Source organism: Rhipicephalus sanguineus, chromosome 4 (assembly GCF_013339695.2).
Source record: "Rhipicephalus sanguineus isolate Rsan-2018 chromosome 4, BIME_Rsan_1.4, whole genome shotgun sequence".
In the NCBI taxonomy this organism is placed as follows: domain Eukaryota; kingdom Metazoa; phylum Arthropoda; class Arachnida; order Ixodida; family Ixodidae; genus Rhipicephalus; species Rhipicephalus sanguineus.
In genome coordinates this window covers 14,617,417-14,639,644 of record NC_051179.1, presented here as the reverse complement: position 1 = coordinate 14,639,644, position 22,228 = coordinate 14,617,417, and the positions used below count along the sequence as shown (strand labels likewise).

The window sequence follows — 22,228 nt, the reverse complement described above, 5'->3', positions numbered from 1 at the left end:
GTGCCCCCCCCCCCCCCCCCCTGGCTACGCCACTGACCACAGACATGCGGATTAAGCACCGGGACGGTGTTTGTAATGTCGGGGTGTTGATACGGAACAGCCGTACCAGGGTGGTACCAGTACCTATCACAAACGCCAATCATCGACTGGTGGTCTCGATGCCTAATGAACTTATGTTTCCAAGCCCATACCTCGCACGTATTCCGTAAACGTATTAACTATGCTATACTTATGCTCCTGATACTCGGTGGCTGTTAACTGGGCCGACTCGTGTGGAACTATGGAAGTCGCGACCTAGCCTGTTGACAACTCATTTGGGTTCGCGTGACTATCGCCCATGCTGGCTTTCTCTCTTCTGTTCGTAAACTAGCGTACAAAACAGTTACAAGAACCAAAATCGAACATGTTTCAGCAGCAAATTCCAAAGACTGTCTACGCACAATGTTAAAGGCCATTCGAATCCCCGAAACCCGGAAATTCACATTCTTGTATGATAATAATATCTGGGGTTTAACGACCCAAAACCACGCTATGATTATGAGAGACGCCGTAGTGGAGGGCTCCGGAAATTTCGACCACCTGGGGTTCTTTAACGTGCACCTAAATCTAAGTACACGGGCCTCAAACATTTTCGCCTCCATCGAAAACGCAGCCGCCGCGGCCGGGATTCGATCCCGCGACCTTCGGGTCAGCAGCCGAGCGCCATAACCACTAGACCACCGTGGCGGGGCCATCCTTGTATGATGACGGTTTAATTGTGAGCCATGTTAAATTACTTTTCCGTTTCCACTTATTGTCGCTTCGGAGGACGATTGCTCTCATTCGTTTGTATCGCTAACTACAACATTCCGTAACTTCGTGGCTACCATCGAATCGCCCGTCCCGCTGCGTTTAAACAGTTAAACTAAAACTACTTCACGGTTCGACTAACTTTTTTATCCAACAAATGCGTTGCCTGATTACAGAACTACATAACGAGACCTCATCAAATTTAGAGCGCATCAGTTTAGAGTGGCAAAAAAAAGCTTAACGAACACTTGATATTGCATACATCGTTTATTTATGATTAACTTCGGTTTCGAATTAAGAAAAAAAAAGTACTTTAGGCAAACTTGCACAGCTGGTTGCAATCATAATTATGACCAAATGGATGGTTGATTTCGTGTCAGGCGAATTTCTGCTCGAGGTTGAGAAGAGCGGCGTATGTTTGCACTGTGATCTTGTTTGGTCATCCTAAGGAAGAACCAGACTGGCTTGTCGTTATAGCTGAGTTACTAGGTACAGTAATATAGGTAACAAGTGATGTAGTCCTTACAATCTACAGGCTCGATATAACATCCACACACGCGCCGTCTGTGGTAGGATAGCGCACGCACTCTGCACTCATCCGAAGCAGGGGGGTATACACCGCTGCGCACGGGTCAGCCGAGCGGTGGTAATTGGACGTATCGAAGTCCGGCGGCGGCGGTCGTCATTTGCGGGCTGCTTTTTCCCACAGCGGGCAGCAGCAGCGCCAAGTCGGCGGCTCCCTTTGAAGGCGCCGCCGCCCGAAAGCGTCGTCGAGTTCGAAGCCAAGGACCTCGCTTCGCAAACCGGCCGCCGCCGAAGATGTGCCGCTGCTGTCAAGCGCCCGTTGTCCGAGCGCTTCGCTTCGTGCGTTTTTGGCAGTTGAATTGGCCGCCGTCAACTGTACGCTGTTGCCGTCCGCTGCCTTCCTCGAGCAGTGCACCGGCATGCAGAAGTTCGCGCGGTCCTTACTTTAGCCCCGAAATAACGACAAAGGAACTCAAAGGGTATCTTATGCATTCGTAGCAATAGCTGCTTAGCCCCCTTCCTGTTCTCTGTCTTTTCTCTTATACGCATCTCCTTTCTTAATGGGAACCGTGCGATGTTGGTGCTCAGTGCACGAAGACGATTTGTGTGTTCGCATTCTGAGGCAAATGCGCGAATGCGGTGCAAGAGGCCTTGCCTAATATGTGCGCAAGACTTGCTGCGCAGTGTCCGCTCAAATTCTCACAATAATTAAAACAATCTCTTCGAACTGGAACCTATAGGTGAAAACTACTATATAGGTTACAACCGCCTATGGCCTGCATTCATCGATGTTTTGTGATTCGTTTTCAGGTCCTCTCGTGAGCTTGTGCTCGACAGGAAGAAGGTTTCCTGCAATGAGCACCGGGAGCACGTACTAAACGTCGTGTTGTGTATCCGAGCAACCTGTAAAAAGCATTCGCGGCAACGCGCCGTGAGCGACATGGCGGCAATAACCATGAAAAGCTTGTAGTTTGGAAAGAGGCACATGCGATTGTTTTTTTTTTTTTTTTGTTAGTTTCGACCCGACTTTTCCACTTCGAGAGCCGCTCTCACAGCGCGTGCTCCTGGACTTCCTCGCGTTCCCTGCGCGCCCGGCCAACTCGACGCTCAGGGGAACGGTGTGACCAAGGAGGTTGATTTAATGCTAGGCCACCCGGCTGACTGTGTTCGATTCCGTGTAAGGGAACCCCGCGCGTCAACTGTGTTTCGCTCTGCGCACGGTGCAAACCGTGTTGTAGAGGGGGGGGGGGGGGGCACCACCAGCGTAGTCGGCCGGCGACAGGCTGCTATTTGGGACGCGCATGTCGCGCGCGCCGATTGTGGTGGCTCGGCGCGCAGACAGGTGCCAATGAGGCGGCCCGGTAATGACCGGGCCCCGCGGAGGTCCTCTCGTGTTTTGGCAAGTGGCCATTAGCGGGCGTGCGGCGGTAGGTCGACCCGCGCCGTCGTCGACGACAGTCCCGCCGCGGGCTTGTTTTGCGCGCCCGTGGAGATGCTGCTGCTCGGCCTGTCACGGCGCGGACCGGCCTCCTCGTCACGGGGGCACGCCGCTCCCGTTGCACGCCGTCGATGACGGGGCCCGCGTATCACTCCGCGTGATCGGTGAGGGGCGGAAGATAGCCCCGGCATGGCCTGCCGCCCGCACCCAACGCCGAACGACCCAAAACAACGCCCCGACAGCCGAAGAGCTCGGCAGGGCGCGTGCTCCGCGGTCCCTGCATGCAAGGGTCACTCTAGCGACACGCGGATGCGGCGGATCGTCGTTGCCTTTTGGTCCGTTCGCGGGTGGCTGAAGAAAGTGAGCTCTGCTGCTGCTTGCCTGGTGCTTGGCGGCCTGCAGCCTGGGTGCAAATCTCCCCGCGCCTGACAGCGGGGAAGGGGGCCGCACGCGCCGGTCTCGGCTGCGGCGGCGGCGGCTGCTTTGAAGCGGCCGCCCGCGGGGCGGGGCGCCGTCGTCCGGCGTGTGATAATTGCGGGCCCCGTTGGCAGCCTTTGAGGCGCCGCCTGTCAGGTCCGTGACGGCCCCGTGGGTGGCCGAAACAGACCGCGCGCGAGCCGATATTCGAAAATCCCGCGCTCGCCCACCGCATCCTCATGTTTGAGCGCATTGCACGTCTTCCGCCACGTCGCGATGCAGTGCGGATGCCGAGAACACCTCGATTGTTTGCGGCCTCTTTCGAGCCGCCATTGCAGGTAGGCGCTCAGTGGTGCGTACACGTGGCGCGTCGTCTGATGAGCGCTGCTTACAAAGTGTCACTTCGGTAAAAGGCCACCAGTTTTGCATGTCTGCGGCACCCATTCCGTGAGAATGACGCTGCAGCTTGAAGAAGTAATAACTAAGATGAACACCGTAAACTGAGCACTTAACGTTGAAATTTGAGAAAATCTGGTGATTGGGCTGAATTCCGTAGTTCTCAAATCAAGAGAGAATTTCGCCTACTCGATGCCAACACGATTCTTCAGTCTGTCACCTTTGGAGCTGGTGACCCCGCGCAACTTTCGCAGGGGCACTGTTCCTTCCTGATTCGGCTGTGCCGGCACTCCAATCTGAAAAGAATCTGGAGCGAGAGTGACAAGAGCCATTCACAACGGTGTAACTTTTTTATTACTATCGTTGCTATTATCGTCGCTTTAACATATATCATTGCCATTATTCAGCGTGCAGAATTCGTCGCGGTGCAAAAAAAAAAAAAAAAAAAAGAACAGAACAATTGATTGGCGCAGCTACGTAATGATTCTTTGGTTTGCGGCATTGTAGCTCTTACACTCCCGTCTGTGTCGCTCCCCATGAAGTTTTATTTACATAGTCGACGTACAGTGTTCGCATTAGAAGGCTGTGGAAGGGCTGCTGCAACTCTTGCGATCCAATGGGCTGTGTGAACGCCTCTAATTGGAACGCACTTCCATACGTCTTGTTTTCCCCCTTCCTATAGCTCTCTCTCTCTATGTCGCGCGCGTGTTCTAGCAGAGCGTGTAGCGCAACGTTACAACTTTCAGTTCCAGAAATGATCAGGTTCGGTCATCTTTCCAACAGGTCTACGCAACAGGAAGGCCGCGCCGGAAGACCTGATTAAACGTGCAGCACCGTAGCGCGTATGTTACAAACACAAATTTTAGACGACTTTAGTTCCATGTAGTCCAGCCGGCGCACGTTATTTTGAACTGTAATACAAGAAAAAACTACGGCCACCGTTGCGATTTGTCACCCGCTTCGACGTTAGTGAAGCCTTCTTATGAAATCGCCTTAAGCCAGCATTTCACTGCTAAAAAATGAACACCTTCGGTTTAGCCTGCGTGCTTTTACTGTCAAATCATCTCTATAGGAAGGTCGATCGCTTCTCATAAAAATAACTTTTTATAATTAAACTTCGTGGTAAAAGATCTTCCCGCCAAGTGAAATGCATGGGCTGTCGGCCTTCCCGCATGACGATGACTCAAATTGCACAAGCCTTCTGTTGTCTAGGACACGGACAGACGCTACCGCGATGCGAACACTGCAGTACTGCAGTGTTCGCATCGCGTTGCTCGTTGTGACCGAACTGCAACCTCGATTCGACAGTGCGCAGACGTCGGCCGCTTTAAGTTTTGTCTCTAGTACTCCGTGCACCGAAGCTGAATCCAGTGACCATTTAATTAGAAGGAGAGGCATCGAAGTTCTGCGCACAAAAACATTGATCAAACTTCATCGTCTTGGATGGTTTTCTATGGACAAAAGATCAGCATTCTACTGACACGAAACGTGATATAGAAATCTCCGTGGTTGTTGGGGTTTCAACACGGTGGAGGCTATTTGCACTTTAACGGCTCGTGGTCACGTGACCGGAGTAGAAACGTCACATATGACGTCAGTGGTACAGCGGCACGTCCGCGTCGACTCTGGGTTTATAGTCATCATCATCATCAGCCTGTCTACGCCCACTGCAGGGCAAAGGCCTCTCCCATGTTCCGCCAATCAACCGGGTCCTGTGCTTTCTGCTGCCACGTTACACCTACCAACTTCTTAATCTCATCTACTCACCTAATTTTCTGTCCCCCCTCACGCGTTTGCCATCTCTTGGAATCCAGTCAGTTACCCTTAATGACCACCGGTTATCCTGCCGACGTGATACGTGCCCGGCCCATATCCATTTCTTCTTGATTTCAACTACGATATCCTTAACCCCCGTTTGTTCCCTGACCCACTCTGCTCTCTTCCTGTCTCTTAAGGTTACACCTGTCATTTTCCTTTCCATCGCTCGCTGCGTCGTCCTCAATTTAGGTTGAACCCTCTTTGTATGTCTCCAGGTTTCTGCTCCGTAGGTAAGTATACCGGTAAGATGCAGCTGTTATATACCTTCCTCTTGAGGGATAGTGGTAAACTACCATTCATGATTTGATAATGCTTGCCGAATGAGCCCCATCCCATCCTTATTCTTGTAGTTATTTCACTCTCATGGTTCGGCTCCGCGGTTACTACCTGTCCTAAGTAGACGTACTCCTTTACAACTTCCAGTGTCTCGCCACCTATCCCAAAGCGCTGTTCTCTGCCAAGATTCAACATTACTTTAGTTTACTCTTCTACTTTCCGTATCCAGTTCAGTAATCATGAGCTGTAATTCGTCTCCCGCGTTACTCATCAATGCAATGTCATCAGCGAATCGCAGGTTACTGAGATACTCTCCATTAACTCTTATCCCTAATTCTTCCCAATCTAGGGCCCTGAAAACCTCCTGTAAACACGCGGTGGATAGCACTGGAGAGGTCGTGTCTCCCTGCCGTACGCCCTTCTTTATTGGGATTCTGTCGCTTGGAGAACTATAGTGGCTGTGGATCCATTGTAGATTTCTTCCATTATGTTTATATAGGCTTCGTCGATGCCCTGATTCCACAGTGCCTGCATGACTGCTGATCTCTCCACCGAATCAAATGCCTTCTCGTAATCTATGAAGGCTATGTATAGGGGTTGGTTGTATTCCGCGCATCTCTCTATCACCTGATTGACAGTATGAATATGGTCTATTGTTGAGAAGCCTGTACGAAATCCTGCCTGGTCCTTTGGTTGATTGAGCTCACAATTCTGTTTTTCTGTATTAATTCTGTTAGCAATTACTTTTGTAAATAGCTTGTAGACAACGGACAGTAAGCTGATGGGCCTGTAATTTTTCAAGTCCTTGACGTCCCCTTTCTTATGGATCAAGATGATGTTGGCATTCTTCCAAGATTCTGGTATCCTCCCCGTCGAGAGACACTTCGTATACAGGGTGGCCAGTTTTTCTAACATAATCTCTCCACCGTCTTTCAATAGGTCTGATGTTACCTGATCCTCACCAGCGGCTTTGCCTCTTTGCATTTCCTTTAGGGCTTTCTTTACTTCTGTCAATACTGGTGGGATCTCAGATTCCTCTGGGCTATTACTGCTTCTTACGTTATCATCCTGACTGTCTCGGCTGTTGTACAGATCTCTGTAGAACTCTTCCGCTACCTCAACTATTCTATCCCTAATGGTTGTGACCTTGCCTTCCTTGTCCCTTAATGCATACATCTGATTTTTGCCTATGCACAGTTTTGTTTTCATAGCTTTGATGCTTCTTCCGTTCTTTAGAGCATGCTCAATTCTCTCCATATTATGCTTTCTTATGTCGGCTACTTTACGCCTATTGATTAACTTCGAAAGCTCCGCAAGCTCTGTTTTGTCTGTTGCATTTGAGGCTTTCATTGCTTGACGTTTCTTAATGAGGTTTTTCGTCTCTTGGAATAGCTTACCAGTGTCCTGTCTAACGACTGTACCCTCGACTTCCACTGCACACTTCTTAATGATACTAGTCAGATTATCATTCATTGCGTCAACGCTAAGGTCGGTTTCCTCGGTTAAAGCGGCGTACCTATTCTGAAGTGAAACTCTGAACTCCTGTACTTTCCCTCTCAGAGCTAGTTCATTAATCGGCTTCTTGCGTATCAGTTTCTGCCGTTCCTTCCTCAAGTCTAGTTGAATTCTAGATCTTACCATTCTATGGTCACTGCATCGGATCTTGTTAACTACTTACACATCCTGTACAATGCCCGGGTGGACACACTTTATGAAGTCTATTTCATTTTTAGTTTCGCCATTAGGACTCCTCCACGTCCACTTACGAGTAGCCCGTTTTCTGTAGAAGGTATTCAAGATCCGTAAATTATTTCGTTCTGCGAACTCTACTAGTAACTCCCCTCTGGCGTTTCTATAGCCGATGCCATATTCCCCAACTGCATGATCTCCAGCCTGCTTCTTGCCTAGCTTTGCATTAAAGTCGCCCATCATTACAGCATACTGTGTCTTTACCTTACTCATTGCTGATTCTACGTCTTCGTAGAAGCGTTCAACCAGTTGATCATCATGGCTGGATGTAGGCGCGTAGGCCTGTACCACCTTTATCTTGTACTTCTTATTAAACTTAATTACGACACATATCACTCTCTCATTAATACTATAGTATTCCTCTATATTGCCAGCTATATTTTTATGAATAAGGAACCCCACCTCTAGTTCTATTCTGTCAGCTAAGCCACGACAGCATAAGACGTGTCCGTTCTTCAGCACTCTATAAGCCTCATGTGGCCTCCTAACATCACTGAGCCCTATTACATCCCATTTAACACCCTCTAATTCCTCGAATAGTACAGCTAGACTCGCCTCACTATAGATCTGAACTTGGGTTTACAGTGAAGCTGGTAAAATAGTAAGAACCGCGAAGCGGCATGGCGTAGGTTACTGGCCCCTCAGCGACACGGGCTAACCACTGACAATGGCAAAATAGAGATACTTATGCAACGCCAGGTTAGAACGTTGCCTTTGAAATTGTACGGCGGTGGCATGACGTCACACGTGACGCTTCTACCCTGGTCACGTGACCTCCAGCTGTTGAGGTGCAGGTAGGTTTTCCCATTCAACGCAGTCGGTCATGGCTAAGTCATGGCCAGGCTCAAGCGACACCTTGGGACCTCAGGCCGCAGACTTTCCGTGGCAGTAATGGTCCGCGCTATAGGACGGCCTGTTTCGAAGCTTTCTCCATTCTTCCATCGCCCACAGACGCGATTAAGAACAGCGAGCGCACAAAGTTCTGCGCTTACGTTTGCTATATTCAAGTGCGAAGGTTTTAACTTGGTGATATGTTGTCGAAAAGGGAATGGCCCTGGAGCTAGAGCCACTTGCGCAATAAGAGTAGCACACTGATGCAGTCAGGAAGCTGATCAAACTTCGTCCAACTCCTTGTTACTTCGAGCATTTTTCGTTCAACAGGGGCATGTGCTGCCAAGTGTTGGGTCAAGTTTAACAATAATTGCTGGGGTTTTACGAGCCATAACCACGATATGACTATGAGGCATGCCGTAGTGGACGACTCCTGGTTAATTTCGACAACCTGGTGCTTCTTGAACCTAATTCTAAGAACACGGGTGTTGTTCTTTGCATTTCGCCCCCTTCGAAATGCGGCCACCGTCACCGGGAATCGCACCCGCGTCCTCGAGCGGTGTTGGTTGAAGTTAACTGTCCACACATGACGAGATGTGAAACGAGGGATGTCGCTGTAGCTATAGCCAGGGGCGTAGCCAGAAATATTTTTCGGGGGGGGGGGGGGGGTTCAACCATGCTTTATGTACGTTCGTGCGTGCGTTTGTATGTGTGCGTGTATATAACGCAAGCAAAATTGAAAAATTTCGGGGGGGTTTGAACCCCCCCCCTCCCTTGGCTACGCCCCTGGCTATAGCCACCTGTGCAATCAAAGCGGTACACTGATGCAGTCGGGAAGTTGATAACGCATTCATACAACTGCTAGTTGCCTGGAGCAGTTTAATTTATAGCGTCTTCTACAATGCCGAGAGTTGGTCGCTAGTGCGCTCAACTTCGCTGCACGGATCTGCCGGCGAGACATATTACGCCAAACGCGATTTCCCCTGGTCGATCTGGAAAAAGTTTTTGCGATCCCACAGCGGGACATTCTTTTTTGACTGTTCTACATTGGGCACACGTTCGTGTTCCCCGCCGCTCGTTACAGTTACGGCTGTGATCCCGCGCGTATCATCACAATGACCTGTGGAAGGTTGAGATGTCCGAGCGATCGCTCGATGATTAACCTATATATATATCGCGTTCGAAATGGTAATTAGAATTCCCCATAAGCGGAGAGCAAGACGGAAGCGCAGGTCACGGGCGCCACTGTTCACACTAACGACACCCGAATGCTTCTAGGAGGTCTGTCGGATCAGCAGGCGAGCACTGAGTTGTGACAAGTTTTCTGAGTGGATGACAAGAGGTGCCACTTTGCCTGCAATGCGCTATATACAAAAAGGTCAGCAGCGGGGGGGTCAGAGTTGCAGTCCCTTAAGCCCCTGGTAGTACATGGACGCCGCCTTGATGTCCATTCCGGGCCCACTGTATGGCGGCGACACGAAAGCGTCCGTGGCGAACGACGGTTCCGCGGCCGCAGCGGTGCTCGGAGCCGTCGGCATGGGTGCCATGGGCAAGGGCCAACAGCTCGTCGCCTGCGAGCGCCATTCGTCCGGCTGCTGGAGGGTCCCATATTCCGCGGGGCTCGACAGCATGTTCAGCATCTGCAAAGCGCGTCGCCCTTTCGTATAACCAATTCCTCTGTACAACAAGAATATGCAAAATCATACGCTTTTTAAGACTGAGGAGGGGCCCTCCAACATATTTCCAAGTAATCATCGTATATGACTTCACTATGTGCCTCACCATAGGCGTGCGCACAAGGGGGGGGGGGGGGGCAGGAGGAGCGGCCGACCCCCTTATTTACCTAAGAGGGGGGGGGGGCGCAAAATCAGCCCCACAAATTGGCATAATAGGGAGGGGGCGGCGCTGCGACGAACCTTCGCCCCTACCCCCCCCCCCCCCTTCCCCCTGAAGGGGAACCCTGCGCACGCCTATGTGCCTCACGAATCCCTTCAATACAGGATGCAAATGAACAGCGCAAAGAGAGAGAGAGAGAGAGAGAGAGAGAGAGAGAGAGAGAGAGAGAGAGAAAACAGGTTGCGAAACAAGAGCACAGGTTTGTTTCATTCATCCTGGTACTGTTTATTTCTGTTGAATGGTCGATCTTCTGATGAGCCCGTGTGCGTTGTGTAACATGGCTGGTGTTGTACATATTTCATTATTAAATTTTTCTAAGCAAAACAAGCACACCAGGCAGTTAAACTTTCTGCCGTGCTAATCATGTAGAAGATCTGATTATATTTTTCTGGTCTTTAACTTGACATGCGTCTTAGTGGTATCGGATATAAATTACTCTTGAAGTATCTTTCGGAAGCTCACATGCAGTGCTTGAGCTGTTATTAACTTCCAGAGCCGTTTGCGTGCCACCACGAAAAATGGGAGGGAGCGACAAAGGCGGGAGGCTAACCATGGTCGCAGCTGCTTACCTAAACTACACGTGGCGCAGGAAAAATGTATAGCGAGGTAAGATAGAATAAGAGTGAGCGTACCAGACGATGATTGTTCACTCTCGTGTAGCCACAAGCGCTCGCAAGCCCTCCAAGAAGTGCATTAGCGCTTCGCTAAACTTCAGTTTGTCCGCGTGCTCAAGCGTTTGCGACCTACCGGGTTACCGGAGCCGTAAACGTGAGCTGGCGTTGCGGTGAGATGAAGCGCCGCCATACCATCGTCTGGTAACACCGTATTACGCAAAAGTCGTGTGTGTTTGTGTATATATATATATATATATATATATATATATATATATATATATATATATATATATACACAGGGTGTCCCAGCTATCTTTAGCCAAGGGTTTAAAAATACAATATTAGAGGCAGGCGAGTGAAATCACTTGCAAATTACTGACAGTCACCTTGCGCACTACAGACAATTCTTTGTTTGGTAATTAACTAAATTGTTAAGTGTGATTATTTAATTAAATTGCTAAATATTGACTGTAGGCAAGAAATGCGGCTTGCAAAGTTCGAGAGCGTCTTCAGAAACCCCAATTCCATTATTTGCGATAAAGAAAGTCTCACGTATACCAGTTTCCGGCGAGTCGCGGCCGCAGCTGATTTTGTTCGCTCGAACCACGGCTGAGGGCAGCATTCTCGAGGCGCGCGAACGCGCTAGTCATGTGGTTCTTTTTGTATTTCGCGAGCTTTCTTTGCAGCCTGGAAAAATTGGTATACGTGAGACTTTCTTTATCGCAAATAATAGAATTGGGGTTTCTGAAGACGCTCTCGAACTTTGCAAGCCGCATTTCTTGCCTACAGTCAATATTTAGCAATTTAATTAAATAATCTTAATTAACAAATTAGTTAATTACCAAACAAAAAAATTGTCTGTAGTGCGCAAGGTGACTGTCAGTAATTTCCAACTGATTTCACTCGCCTGCCTCTTATATTGTATTTTTAAACCCTTGGCTAAAGATGGCTGGGACACCCGGTATATATATAGTGGTGTGTAGTCTTTCCTTTGTCCCTTGTTTTTGCGCCGCCCGTTTCGAACATGCATAACCAATTCCAACTTGCCCAGGCATCAATTCTTCTGCAGTACACTTCTTACCGTTTGCGGATACCGGTTTACAGGAGCCGTTCGCGGCCGTAGCAAAGCTGGTAGCGACATCTGGTGGCATTTTGTCCAAGCACAATACATAAAAAAAAAAAATCGGCCTCGTCAGTGTTCTCGTCGAAAGAAAATAATGAACGTCGCGTGAGTTAATGACTACATACTTCAATGTCAATGCTTTACACTAACAGTTAAGAAGAACACGTGAGTCATTGCAATACTATATAGATTTGTGTGTTTCTGGTTAGACTCTGCATCATCAGGTGTCGCTACCACCGTTGTCGATCCTGTGCCCATCACGTATACTCCGGCGAGCAGTAGAAAACGCAAACGGTAAGTATACGGAGAGACTAAAACTGTCTAATATAGTTCTACAGCAGAATGAGTTACTTAAGTATATATATATAGCTTTCGAACAGTAGGCTGTTTCGGCTGAGGCAATGTACAATGCCCATGTCATGCAACGCAGCTTTATAGTGCGCCAAATGAAGTGTCTCTTTTGTCACGTACTCTCACCTGCGGCTTGAGCGGCTGCTGGGGCACGCCGTAGTGCTGATCAGCGCCGTATGCGCTCGTACGCGGGTCCGATGCAGCATGACTCATGGTCGAAACCACTGACGAAGGAACAGCCTCTGCGAGTGAAATCACAAAAAGCCGGCCGCTCACATCCCATTTGTTGCGCTGTGCACAGGGCACGCTGTGCTAAGGGATAAAATAAAGAAAGGTAAATGCGTGCTGCCAGGGGCGTAGCCATAAATTTTTCGGGGGGGGGGGGGGGTTCAACCATGCTTTATGTATGTTCGTGCGTGCGTTTCTATGTGTGCGGGGGGTTTGAACACCCCAACCAGCCCCCTCCCCCCCTGGCTAAGCCCGCTGCTTGCTGCTTTCTTGAAATCACCTGTATATAGAGAATGCCGTTGCACTCTAAGCCAAAAATGGAAAAAATGAGAGTAACTGCGGGTTTAATCCTAAAGACCAACTGTTACTCCCCAAAAAGACCAACTGGAACAAGATGGCTGACATGTCTCAAGTTGGGGGAGTAACCGTTTAGGGTTAGGTTGGAAGGGAGCAACAGAAGGACGAACGGCAACATTTGCTCTCGGCGCGCAACCGTTGCTCTCCTGCAGGACGCACCCTGTATCGGTCGATGCATGGGCCACATTTTCTTGCGGGCTGGCGTAAGGAAACTACTTTTTGTAAATTGAACAGAGAGATACGCACGCTAATAGGGACATTTAGCTTGTACGTATACTTTTTAACGTTACCGTGTTACCCGAACCAACGTTGCCCGAACACATGTTTTAGAAAAGTTTTAGCTCCCCGTACGTAAACGTTTACGTAAGTACGTAAACGGATACCTTTACGTTTGAATAAATCGTGAAATGGTGATGATAACGGCATTTCAATTATATTTGATTTAGATAATATTGTACCACCGCTGCGGCAAAATCACGAGGGGTTTTTAGCGTGTACAGTATCCCGGTATACGCAAAGGGGTGTTGAATACCGGCTTATCCGACGATGATGTTGCCATCTTGTGACGCTTCGTGCAACCATAGTATGGGCACGTTTGTTTTCGCCTAGTGGTTCTGAGTAAAAAAATGATTGAAAAGACAACTCATTCGTAATTATGCCGCAGCAAGGCATTGACACCAGAAGTAGAACGCACGATGTTTCTGCAATAACAATTTTTTGCTTGCCTGGTTCATCTTGTTCCCGCTAGATGGCGTCACCTATTCAGCCTGTCGGGGTATTTATGTCAAGGCTTCTCACGTTTTTACGGCTTCGGTATTCGATTTCTAGCTCACTATTTTTACTCGGTGGCTGGAGCCTCGGCAAAGCGGGTATCGCGTGTAGCCGCGAACGAAGGCGGATTTGCGAGATAGGGCCGTAAACGTAAAGCCGATCCGGCGAGTAGTTCACGTTCCGTAAAGGCCTGCGCATGCACAGATTCCTTCTGGTAACTCGTAACACGGTAGCGTAAAGCTAAAAGCCCCTAATACAAGCTAAATGTTCCTAATAAAAGGCATGGTTGCACTAGAACGCCAGCACCTGAAGCTGCCGTCGTCGCAAGTTAAATGGTGTGTTTGCATATAACATTTGGCATAAGTATATAGCCTGAGAATGTGGCAATAAAATGCCACATTCGCGGCATTTTATTGCTTCGCGGTAGTTTGGCTTTGCGTTTTATCTCAGAGCAAATGGACGTTATCAGCTCGGGCTGTGTTGTCTTTTCAAAGGGGAGCTGACTCTTCCGCAAAAACATAAAATATAATATTATTATGGATATTAATAATAATAATGATAATAAAGAAGAAAACACACCTCAGGGCCAAAAAGAAAAAAGAAATTACTGGCCTTTTAGCTAGCGCAAAAGGGAGCTCTGGCAAAGCCTGTGTTTTCGCGAGAGACTCATTACCCTGACGTTTTAAGATGTTTACACTGTTACTTTCCATTCTCTTTCGAACATCACCACTGGTTCTGCACGCCTATGCTGATTTCACTAACGTGTCAGAACGCGCAGCGACCCGTCGGTACCTACATAACCCCGTTTCTGTTCAGACGGGGCCGTAGCGTGTGGTGGCTTAGTGGTTAGCGTACGCGCATGGCGATTAAGTGGTCGCGAGTTCGAATCCTGTGTGTTTGTTGCAAATTTTCTGAAGTTTATTTCTGAATGACGTGTTTGTATATCGTTTGTACATCCAAACAAATGTCTGTATAAACCTGAATATGCTCTATAAGTCAATCAAAAACGATTTTTTTGGCCCAAGAAGATCTAAGGAGTAACGGGAAGGAGCATCCGTTGCTCCCTTGAGGAGCATCAGGAAGGAGTAACAGTTGGTACTCAAGGAGCAACTGGGGGGACTAACCGTTCATCCCCTGAAGGAGCAGCTGAAAGAAGAGCAACGGTTCGTCCCCATTGCCGTTGCTCCTTTTAGGAGAGTAATGGGAGTGGCAATGCACTTGCTCCCTCAAAGGAGGAACCCCTATACCCCCGTTGCTCTCTTTTGGCTTAGAGTGTGTAGTTAGTGTTCGGGCCCGTTAGCAAGTCGTTTCAGAGGTACCTTCAGCGGCGCCTTCGCAACTATCAGCCATTTCGTCTGAATGAGCACCCTTGTTACTTCTCGAGCGCTGCTAGGTGGCGCCATCATCAATTCAGTCCTAGAGTTACTGTATATGCTAGCTTTAGGTAGCAGAGTTGCGCATCTGTCTTCCAAACGCCGCTAGCAACCATGCATTGCGGAGAAGCTGACGCTCGGGCCAATTTTTGTATTTCTCGACGCCGCCGCCGCTGCAGTGAACTGAAGTAACAGTAGTCATCGACAGCGAATGTTTATCGCCGGTCTTCCACACGCCTGACATGTTAATCAGCGACACTGTAGGCATGCCGCCTGCAAAAACAGAGTGCGACTTCACCGCATAGCTGTGGTTTCTCCTATGCGCAACTCTGCTACCTAAAGGTAGCAGTAACTCTAGTCAGTCCTATAGACCTTTTCACAGGCGGCTCCCTGGGCGCCGCCATAATCCTCTCTGGGCTGCGCTAAACTGGCGTGACTCCCCAAAAATGCACTGCCGAGGCTGCGACGTCAGCCGTTGTACTCCCGCGCGCAGCCCAGCATGGCGGCGTTTTTTCTCTTAACAGGTCTATAGAGTTACTCTATATGTGTAGTATCTCTAGTCCGTCCTGTGTACACTGCAAGTTCCGTCGACGGCGATATCTGGATCCGCCTCCGTATGTAGAACGAATGTACCAGTGTCATGGCCGACGTTTTGTTGCGCTTAGTGTGATCGGGGGTCTGCCCATAGGACCGGGGAGCAGCCTGGCCTCAGGGAGAAGTAGAGTTCAGGAGCCGGAGCTGATAACAGTAACGTTTATTTTACATGTCGTTTTGGTAGCGTGTCGTAGCGTCGTCTAGCGACGCTGCGTCGCGTCGACGTAGCCTCGACGTGGCCTGTCGAAGCCTCGTGGTAGCTTGTCGCAGCCAGCTTGGAGCGTGCCGACGCTCGCGTTATAAAGCCTGGGCCTTCCCAGGATTCCCTTTTGGAGTAAAGTCCCTAGATTTTTCGCTTTTACTTAAGTACCGACAACTGCTTCCTTCACGGCCCTCTCTCACGCGCAGCTGGCGTCCGACGCCATTTTCTTCCTAACTTGGAAGATTTACAAAGCCATGTGCGTCTAAGTACATTAGCCACGCACCTTTCAGCGGACAATATGCTACCGCGACGCGCCTTTCTCCTCCCGTCAACCCCCTGTCATTAGTGAATGGGGGACGCGTTTCACCAGGTGCTGGAAAAGAGGAAGAACATGGCTGCCGAAAACGAGCGTTAGCCAATGAGATTCGTCGCCGGCGCTTCAATGGTTGTCGGTACTTAGGAAAGAACAAGGAAAAATCTAGGGACTTTATGTTGGAGGAAACAGTCAAGTCCAGGACAGTCCAATCAAACACGTTGTCTTCATCTCCGCCCACTAATGGCGTATTCGGTTGGTCGCTCCGATCCTCTGGATCGGAGTCGGCAGATGCGGAGGCAGCCCGCAATCGGAGCGCGAGAGGTAGCGTACCAACCGAATGGATCGACGATCTCAGAGCAGCGCGCCTGTAGCGCCACCGTGCAACCAGCGCGGGAAGCCGCCGGGTAAACATCGACAAATGGGGTTGACCATCCGAGCTAGCATCATCGCCCGAGCTGCTGTTTTAAGGGCGAGACAGATAGTACGATTTTGCCTCCGATCTGGCGTGCGGCGTCGGATGTCCGGCATGTGGCGTACGGCGATTCAGCACACACGGGGCGAACGAGCAATCAGCCGTAGGCTCCGCCCACATAGGGCGCCTCGGCATGCACACTTGGAGGACTTCGTATCCTCGTAATAAAGCAGAAAACAAACAATTTTGCACAGTCACGCTTCGTTATATAAGAAAATAATCACTACAACTACGCCTTCGCGAACGACGAGCACATCGCAACAGCTCGCCGCCACTCACGATTCCGAGAGGTAGGCCTAGCATGGCGGACGCCGGCCGTCGCCTACGCCGTTCACGATCACACGCGAGCTCGGCATAGAGCGCTTGTTATTGCCAACACGATTAAGCTTTGTACTCGCATGTAATGCGTTAGCATACGCTATTAAGTTGCTCGGCGTCATCGATGTGAAGGCATTCGTCTGCGAGCTGCTGTGACCCCATTTACGTTTCGTCCGCCTTCAGTAGCCGCCTCCTTTTCGACATGGTGCAGTTATGGCTCGGTACATGTGAACTCACCACACAAACGCTCAAAAACGCCACGAACACGATACAACACACATGTACGAAGTACTACGCGTCCGATGCTCTCCCCTTCTGAAATGCGCGCTCGCGCTGTCACCCTGTCACCTGCCGGTAAACGCGGCGTCTATTGCCACGTGATCCCCCCTCCCGGCCAGATCGCACCACGCTCTCACTTCGAAGTCAGAGCGGTTGGGAGCGCTCCGAGTCGGAGGCTGGCGCTCCGAAAGAACCAACCGAAGGTAGTTCGAGCGCTCGGATTTTGCCAACCGAAGGCGCGACCACTTTTCAGAGCGCTCTAGAGCGCTCAAAATCGCCCAGCCGAATACGCCATAAGTAAGCACTGCCTCCTTCGCACTCCGGGAAAGAGAGAAGCGGTGCACCTGGACGACGGACGGTCCCGGGAGGCGAACAAGACACGAAAGACACTATACACACCAAGAAGAGATCTCGGCGGTGCACATTCCCGGAAACGAGCTGCGTTGTCAGGTGTGCTGTCAGGTGCAGTCGTTCCTGGCTTCGATAGCGCCGTCGGTGCAGACGACGGCCAGCTCTTACTCGGGTCACAAAGCCACAAAGGACCATACACACAATGAAGGGATTAGTGCAGCACACATTCCTGAAGACTGGCCGTGATGTCAGCTGTGTTGACAGTTGCAAGTCCCTCCTGGCCTCGATGCGTCGCCGGTGCAGGTGACGGCCAGCCGCCGGCAGGGTCCCAAAGTCGCATCTCGCAGAAGTCGCATCTCGCATTGTTGGGTGCATCTCGCAGAAGCATAGTGAACATAGCAGTGCACAAGCGACTGCCTCCTCCGAGCAGCCTGGACTGCAAATAGTTCATCTTCAGGCCATAAAGGCGTCAAAGTCAGCCAAGCGTGTCTAAGGCGATTGAAGAGGGAACTGCCAGCCTTGAAGGGTTCAGCACACAAGTGCAGTGTTGTCGCCGCATCTGGTGCGTTTCGGGGAACGTTGAGGTCGAAGAAAGCAGGGCTGATGCCGCCATACCATTCTGACGATCCAGCGGCGCCAAGCCGTGAAGTCCGATCATAATACGCTGTTACTTAGTACTAGCACCGGTGTCTTGTCACGTGGCTTCTCACCGGTTCTTCGAAATCATTTGTTCACTTGAGGAAGTGTAACGAGTGTGTGAAATACACTCGATTTTAACGTGAACTACGTACGCATTAGGTCTTCGTCTTCATGGCTGGACGTAGAAGCGTGCTATTGTACTGCTTTCAGTTTGTATCTTAATGTTTTGTCACGAGGCGTGCTACCTTTTCACTGATGCCGTAAAATCCATCAACGTTACCCGCAATGTCGTTGCGGATTCGAAACTCCACGCAGTACTATCGCTTCTTCAGGAGCCCTCCGAATAACAGAGGAAGTGCACATGGTGCACTGTGCACGCTTCCCCAGCATCGCTAAGGCCAATGATATTCCATTTAACTTCACGTATACAAGTGAGCTCGAGCGCTAAGGGCATTTTCCAGTGGCCGCCTGCCTGGATTTAGTAATTTTTTGTACCCTCCGCTGCGTTGGAAGTCTCACAACCGCCGTGGTCAGACACTCCGCCACTGCCGGGGACTTATGGTATGAGATGTATGGTTGAACCCCCCTCATTCACCCCCCCCCCCCCAAAAAAAAAAAAAAATCTGGCTATGCCTCTGCAGTTATTCTAGGGACCGTACTCAATGTGAGGGTTTAGTTGGAGGCGTCATGTCGGAGGTGGCGCGGCGACGGAGTGAGTCGTTGAGAGGCAGAAAAGGAGTAGTCTTTCAGGTGCATCACCCTCCAGGGCGAGGTATCATGAGTGTTATGTTGCGTTGTTGTTGGGCCGCGATGAATACGGGACCAGCCCAGTCGAGAGCAGAAGTGGAACTGTTTATTCTCCAGATCAAGGTTACAGACGCATAACATAGGTGGCGCTAGTTGCTGTCCTTTAGTTGAAGGCGGCGCATAGATGGCGGCACTAGAGCTGGAATATTGCGCGCATATGTAACACGCCCTTTTTTTTTTTTTTGTGACCCAGCCTTTCAGTTTAAAGTGAAGTCGCTTCTTAAGCTGGGATAGCGTGCAGGAGGCTTGATCCTTCTTCCGGAGCGGGTTGTTTGAGGTGGGCGAGGCCGTTCCTCAACTTGCTGTGTTGTAACTGGTGGGCTCGGCTCAGCTATCTCGTAGTCCTCTGGCGAAGCCTCTGCAACAGTCTGCTGTGTGTTTCTTGGTCGCAGATGGATGCGATTTCTGAAGAAGATGCCTCCGGTGTTTGTCTTTACGGCGTATCTTCGAGGTCCTGGGCCGACGTTCACCACGGTGGCTTTTTCCCATTTTTGATTGAGGTGGAGCCACACAGGCTGACCAGGAATTAGTGCCGAGAGATTTCTCGTGTGGCAGTCCCCGTGTTTGTGTTGCTGATTTTGCCTTTCGTGGATAAGCATGTGGTGAGTTGCAGTTGGAAAGCTCGGTCGTAGTACGCTTGGAAGGGTTGGTAGGAATGTGCGCAACTTCCTGTCCATTAACAGCTCAGCTGGGGATTTTCCTCCTCTTGCTGGAGTTGCTTGGATCAAAGTTGATACGAGAAGTCCTTGATCATGATCCGCTGTTTGCATCTGGCTAAATGAGTCTGATGCACGTGACAGTGTGTCTGCTGCTGTCATTTGCTTGCCTGATGGCATCGTTATGGCTTTGATGGCTTTCACTTTGTCTGGGTCTGGAGCGATCCCTTGAGGTGAGAGTTGGTGACCCAAGTACGTAATTGCCGTCAAACCCAGCTGGAGCTTGGCCTTGTTGAGTTTTAGGTTGTTGGCGCGTGCTACTGTGAGCACATTCCTGAGGTCTTTCTCGTGCTCTTCAAGGTTTCGTGATGCGACCAGAACGTCGTCGAAGTAGGGCTTGACGGTAAGCTGCCGTTCGAAGACCCTGTCAATAGCTTGCTCGAAGAGCTCGGGGGCTGTTGCGAGGCCAAATGGAACACGAAAAAATCGATATCTTCCCCAGCGCGTCGTGAACGTACACAAACGTGAACTTGCTTCATCCAATACCAGTTGGTAGAAAGCACTTTTTGCGTCAAGGACGGAGAATATTTTTGCACCGCTCAAGTTTGCGAAGAGTTCCTCCGCCACAGGTACCTGGTAGTGTTGTCTTTTGATGGCCTTATTTAAGTTCCGAGGATCCAAGCACAGTCGGACGCTGCCGTCTTTTTTGGTGATGATAACAATCGGATGGACCCACTCGGAAGGCTCTGTGATTTCGGTGATGATTCCATTTTGTTGCATTCGTTGCAGTTCTGCTTTCACTTTGTGCTCTAATGCGCTGGGTACACGGCATGGAGCTGACACCGTGGGAGTTACTCCTTCCTTCAGTTGTACGGAATAAACTCCAGGTAGTTTTCCGATGCCTTCAAATACATCAGGAAAGTCGTTGAGCACGTTTTAAAGTCGTTGCGTTGCTGTGCACGCAGCTACAGTTGTTTGCTGCGGTTGCCTTCTCGTGACGAGATTCAGGGCTTCGCATGCGTTGGCGCCCAAAATCGGCTTCAGCGGTTGGCTGACGACGAGAAACTTCAGGGTGCACTCTTTTTCTTTAGTTGAGCAGCACAGCTCGCATTCAGCGTCTATGGGAAGTTGCTGTCCCGTATAAGTTGTCACTCGTGCTGCTGTTGGCTTGAATGCAGGCTGCGATGGCCATGCGCTGAACTGATTTTTTGGCATGATGTTTACGTCGGAGCCGGTGTCTAGCTTGAAGCTGACGTTGTAGCCATTTACGTTGACCGTTTCTGTCCACTCCAAGTTGCTGTTGATGTTGTGGAGGTCGAGACTCTCCAAGAAAAATTCTTGCTGCTGATCCTGTTGCTGTGGATCTTCGAGGAGACCTATTCGCTGGCGGGAGGTACTGCTGCCTCGTTGGCCTTGCCTACACAGGCTGGCGAAATGCCCGAATTTGCCACAGTTTTAACAGTTGCAACCATAGGCAGGGCATTCGCGTGGTCTGTGCGTTGTTCCACAGCGTGAACACTTTTGTTGCAGCTTCAGCTGTGGTTTCTGTTGCCGGTTCTCCATTGTTGCTGGTTTTTGTGAGTTCCATTGTTTCGGCTTCTGTAGGGCTTGCACTTCGAAATTCGGCTCCTGGATCTCTTCTACGTGCTTCTTGGATATTTCCGCTGCCTTGCACGTTGTTATGATTTTGACGAGTGTGAGGTCCCGTTCGCGAAAAAGGCGCTCTCTTAATGCTGCATCTCTGATTCCTACGACGATGCGGTCGCCAATAAGTCGGTCTTTTTTCTCCCCAAAGTCGCATTTTTCTGCTTGCCTCCGAAGGTCCGTTACAAACCCGTCGAATGTCTGGTTTTCTTTTTGCTTCATCGTGTTGAACGCAGCAGACGCCTGTATTACGTTTTTGTATGGTCTGTTGAGGGCGTCGAACTGTTCCAGGAGGTACGTAACTTCATCCGTCGGCTGCTCGCCGTCGGTGGTTGGAGGTGGAGGGGGAAATGTCTGGGCGACGCGGCGGCCGTGGGGCCTGAGAACATGGAGAGGTAGGGCACTACGCGTAGCTGTAGGCTTGGTGGCGTACTCACAAGCTTGCTCGTAGATGTTGTACGCTTCTTTCCAGTCCTCCCAGGCTTGCTGCGGGTTGTCACCTGGCTCGAAATGTGCCGATGGATTCGCTCGCTGGATTTCAAGCAAGACGGACGTGCCGACCGCGATGTCCTGGATTACTCCTCGTACCTCTCGCTGACCGGCGCCCCGTGACGGACTCCTCGCCCGCTATGCCGTGCGCCGCTCATCGACGGGGCCTTCGCCGCTTCGCCGATGTTGTGCACCGTGCCTCTAGCTGTGTTTCGCGGACCCGTCCCTGAACTCCCGTGACCGTTTCCCCATCTTTCCTGTCCTCTTTTCTCTTCGTTGGATGGATGTGCTCCTATCACTTTTCTCTCTATTTTCCTACTATTCTTTTATTCCCTCCTTGCCCCCACCCCTACAAGGCACTGCGCCGTGTCGCCTATAGGCAGACAGAAATTAGGTGCCTGTTTCCTTTCCTGAATAACCACTGAAGAATGTGCCGGTGGTTGCAGGAAGGCACTGGCCATAGTTGCGGGGTGGTTGCGATCACTCTGACACCATGTTATGTTTCGTTG

At 50.3% G+C, this 22,228-nt stretch overlaps 1 protein-coding gene and 1 long non-coding RNA gene across 5 annotated transcripts in view; both read right to left on the bottom strand.

Annotated features, from left to right (window-relative positions):
* Nucleotides 1–4,265: 4,265 nt before the first annotated feature.
* Nucleotides 4,266–8,775, bottom strand: LOC125758009 (uncharacterized). The gene is made up of 2 exons (XR_007415691.1): nt 7,982–8,775; nt 4,266–5,190 (listed from the first exon to the last, which is right to left on the bottom strand). It is a non-coding gene; the product is annotated as an uncharacterized LOC125758009 (long non-coding RNA).
* A 259-nt stretch (nt 8,776–9,034) lies between these two features.
* The window catches only part of LOC119389446 (protein gooseberry), an 81,763-nt gene continuing 68,569 nt past the window's right edge, over nt 9,035–22,228 (bottom strand). For 2 of the 4 annotated variants that reach the window (XM_037656705.2, XM_037656710.2), the window contains exons 6-7: nt 12,344–12,465; nt 9,035–9,879 (exon numbers count right to left, since the gene is read on the bottom strand). In XM_037656705.2, the coding sequence (XP_037512633.1) occupies nt 9,634–9,879; nt 12,344–12,465 (368 nt within the window). In that variant the 3' untranslated portion in view covers nt 9,035–9,633. The remainder of the gene's footprint in view (nt 9,880–12,343; nt 12,466–22,228) is intronic. The other 2 variants (XM_037656706.2, XM_037656709.2) reach the window with 1 other exon arrangement.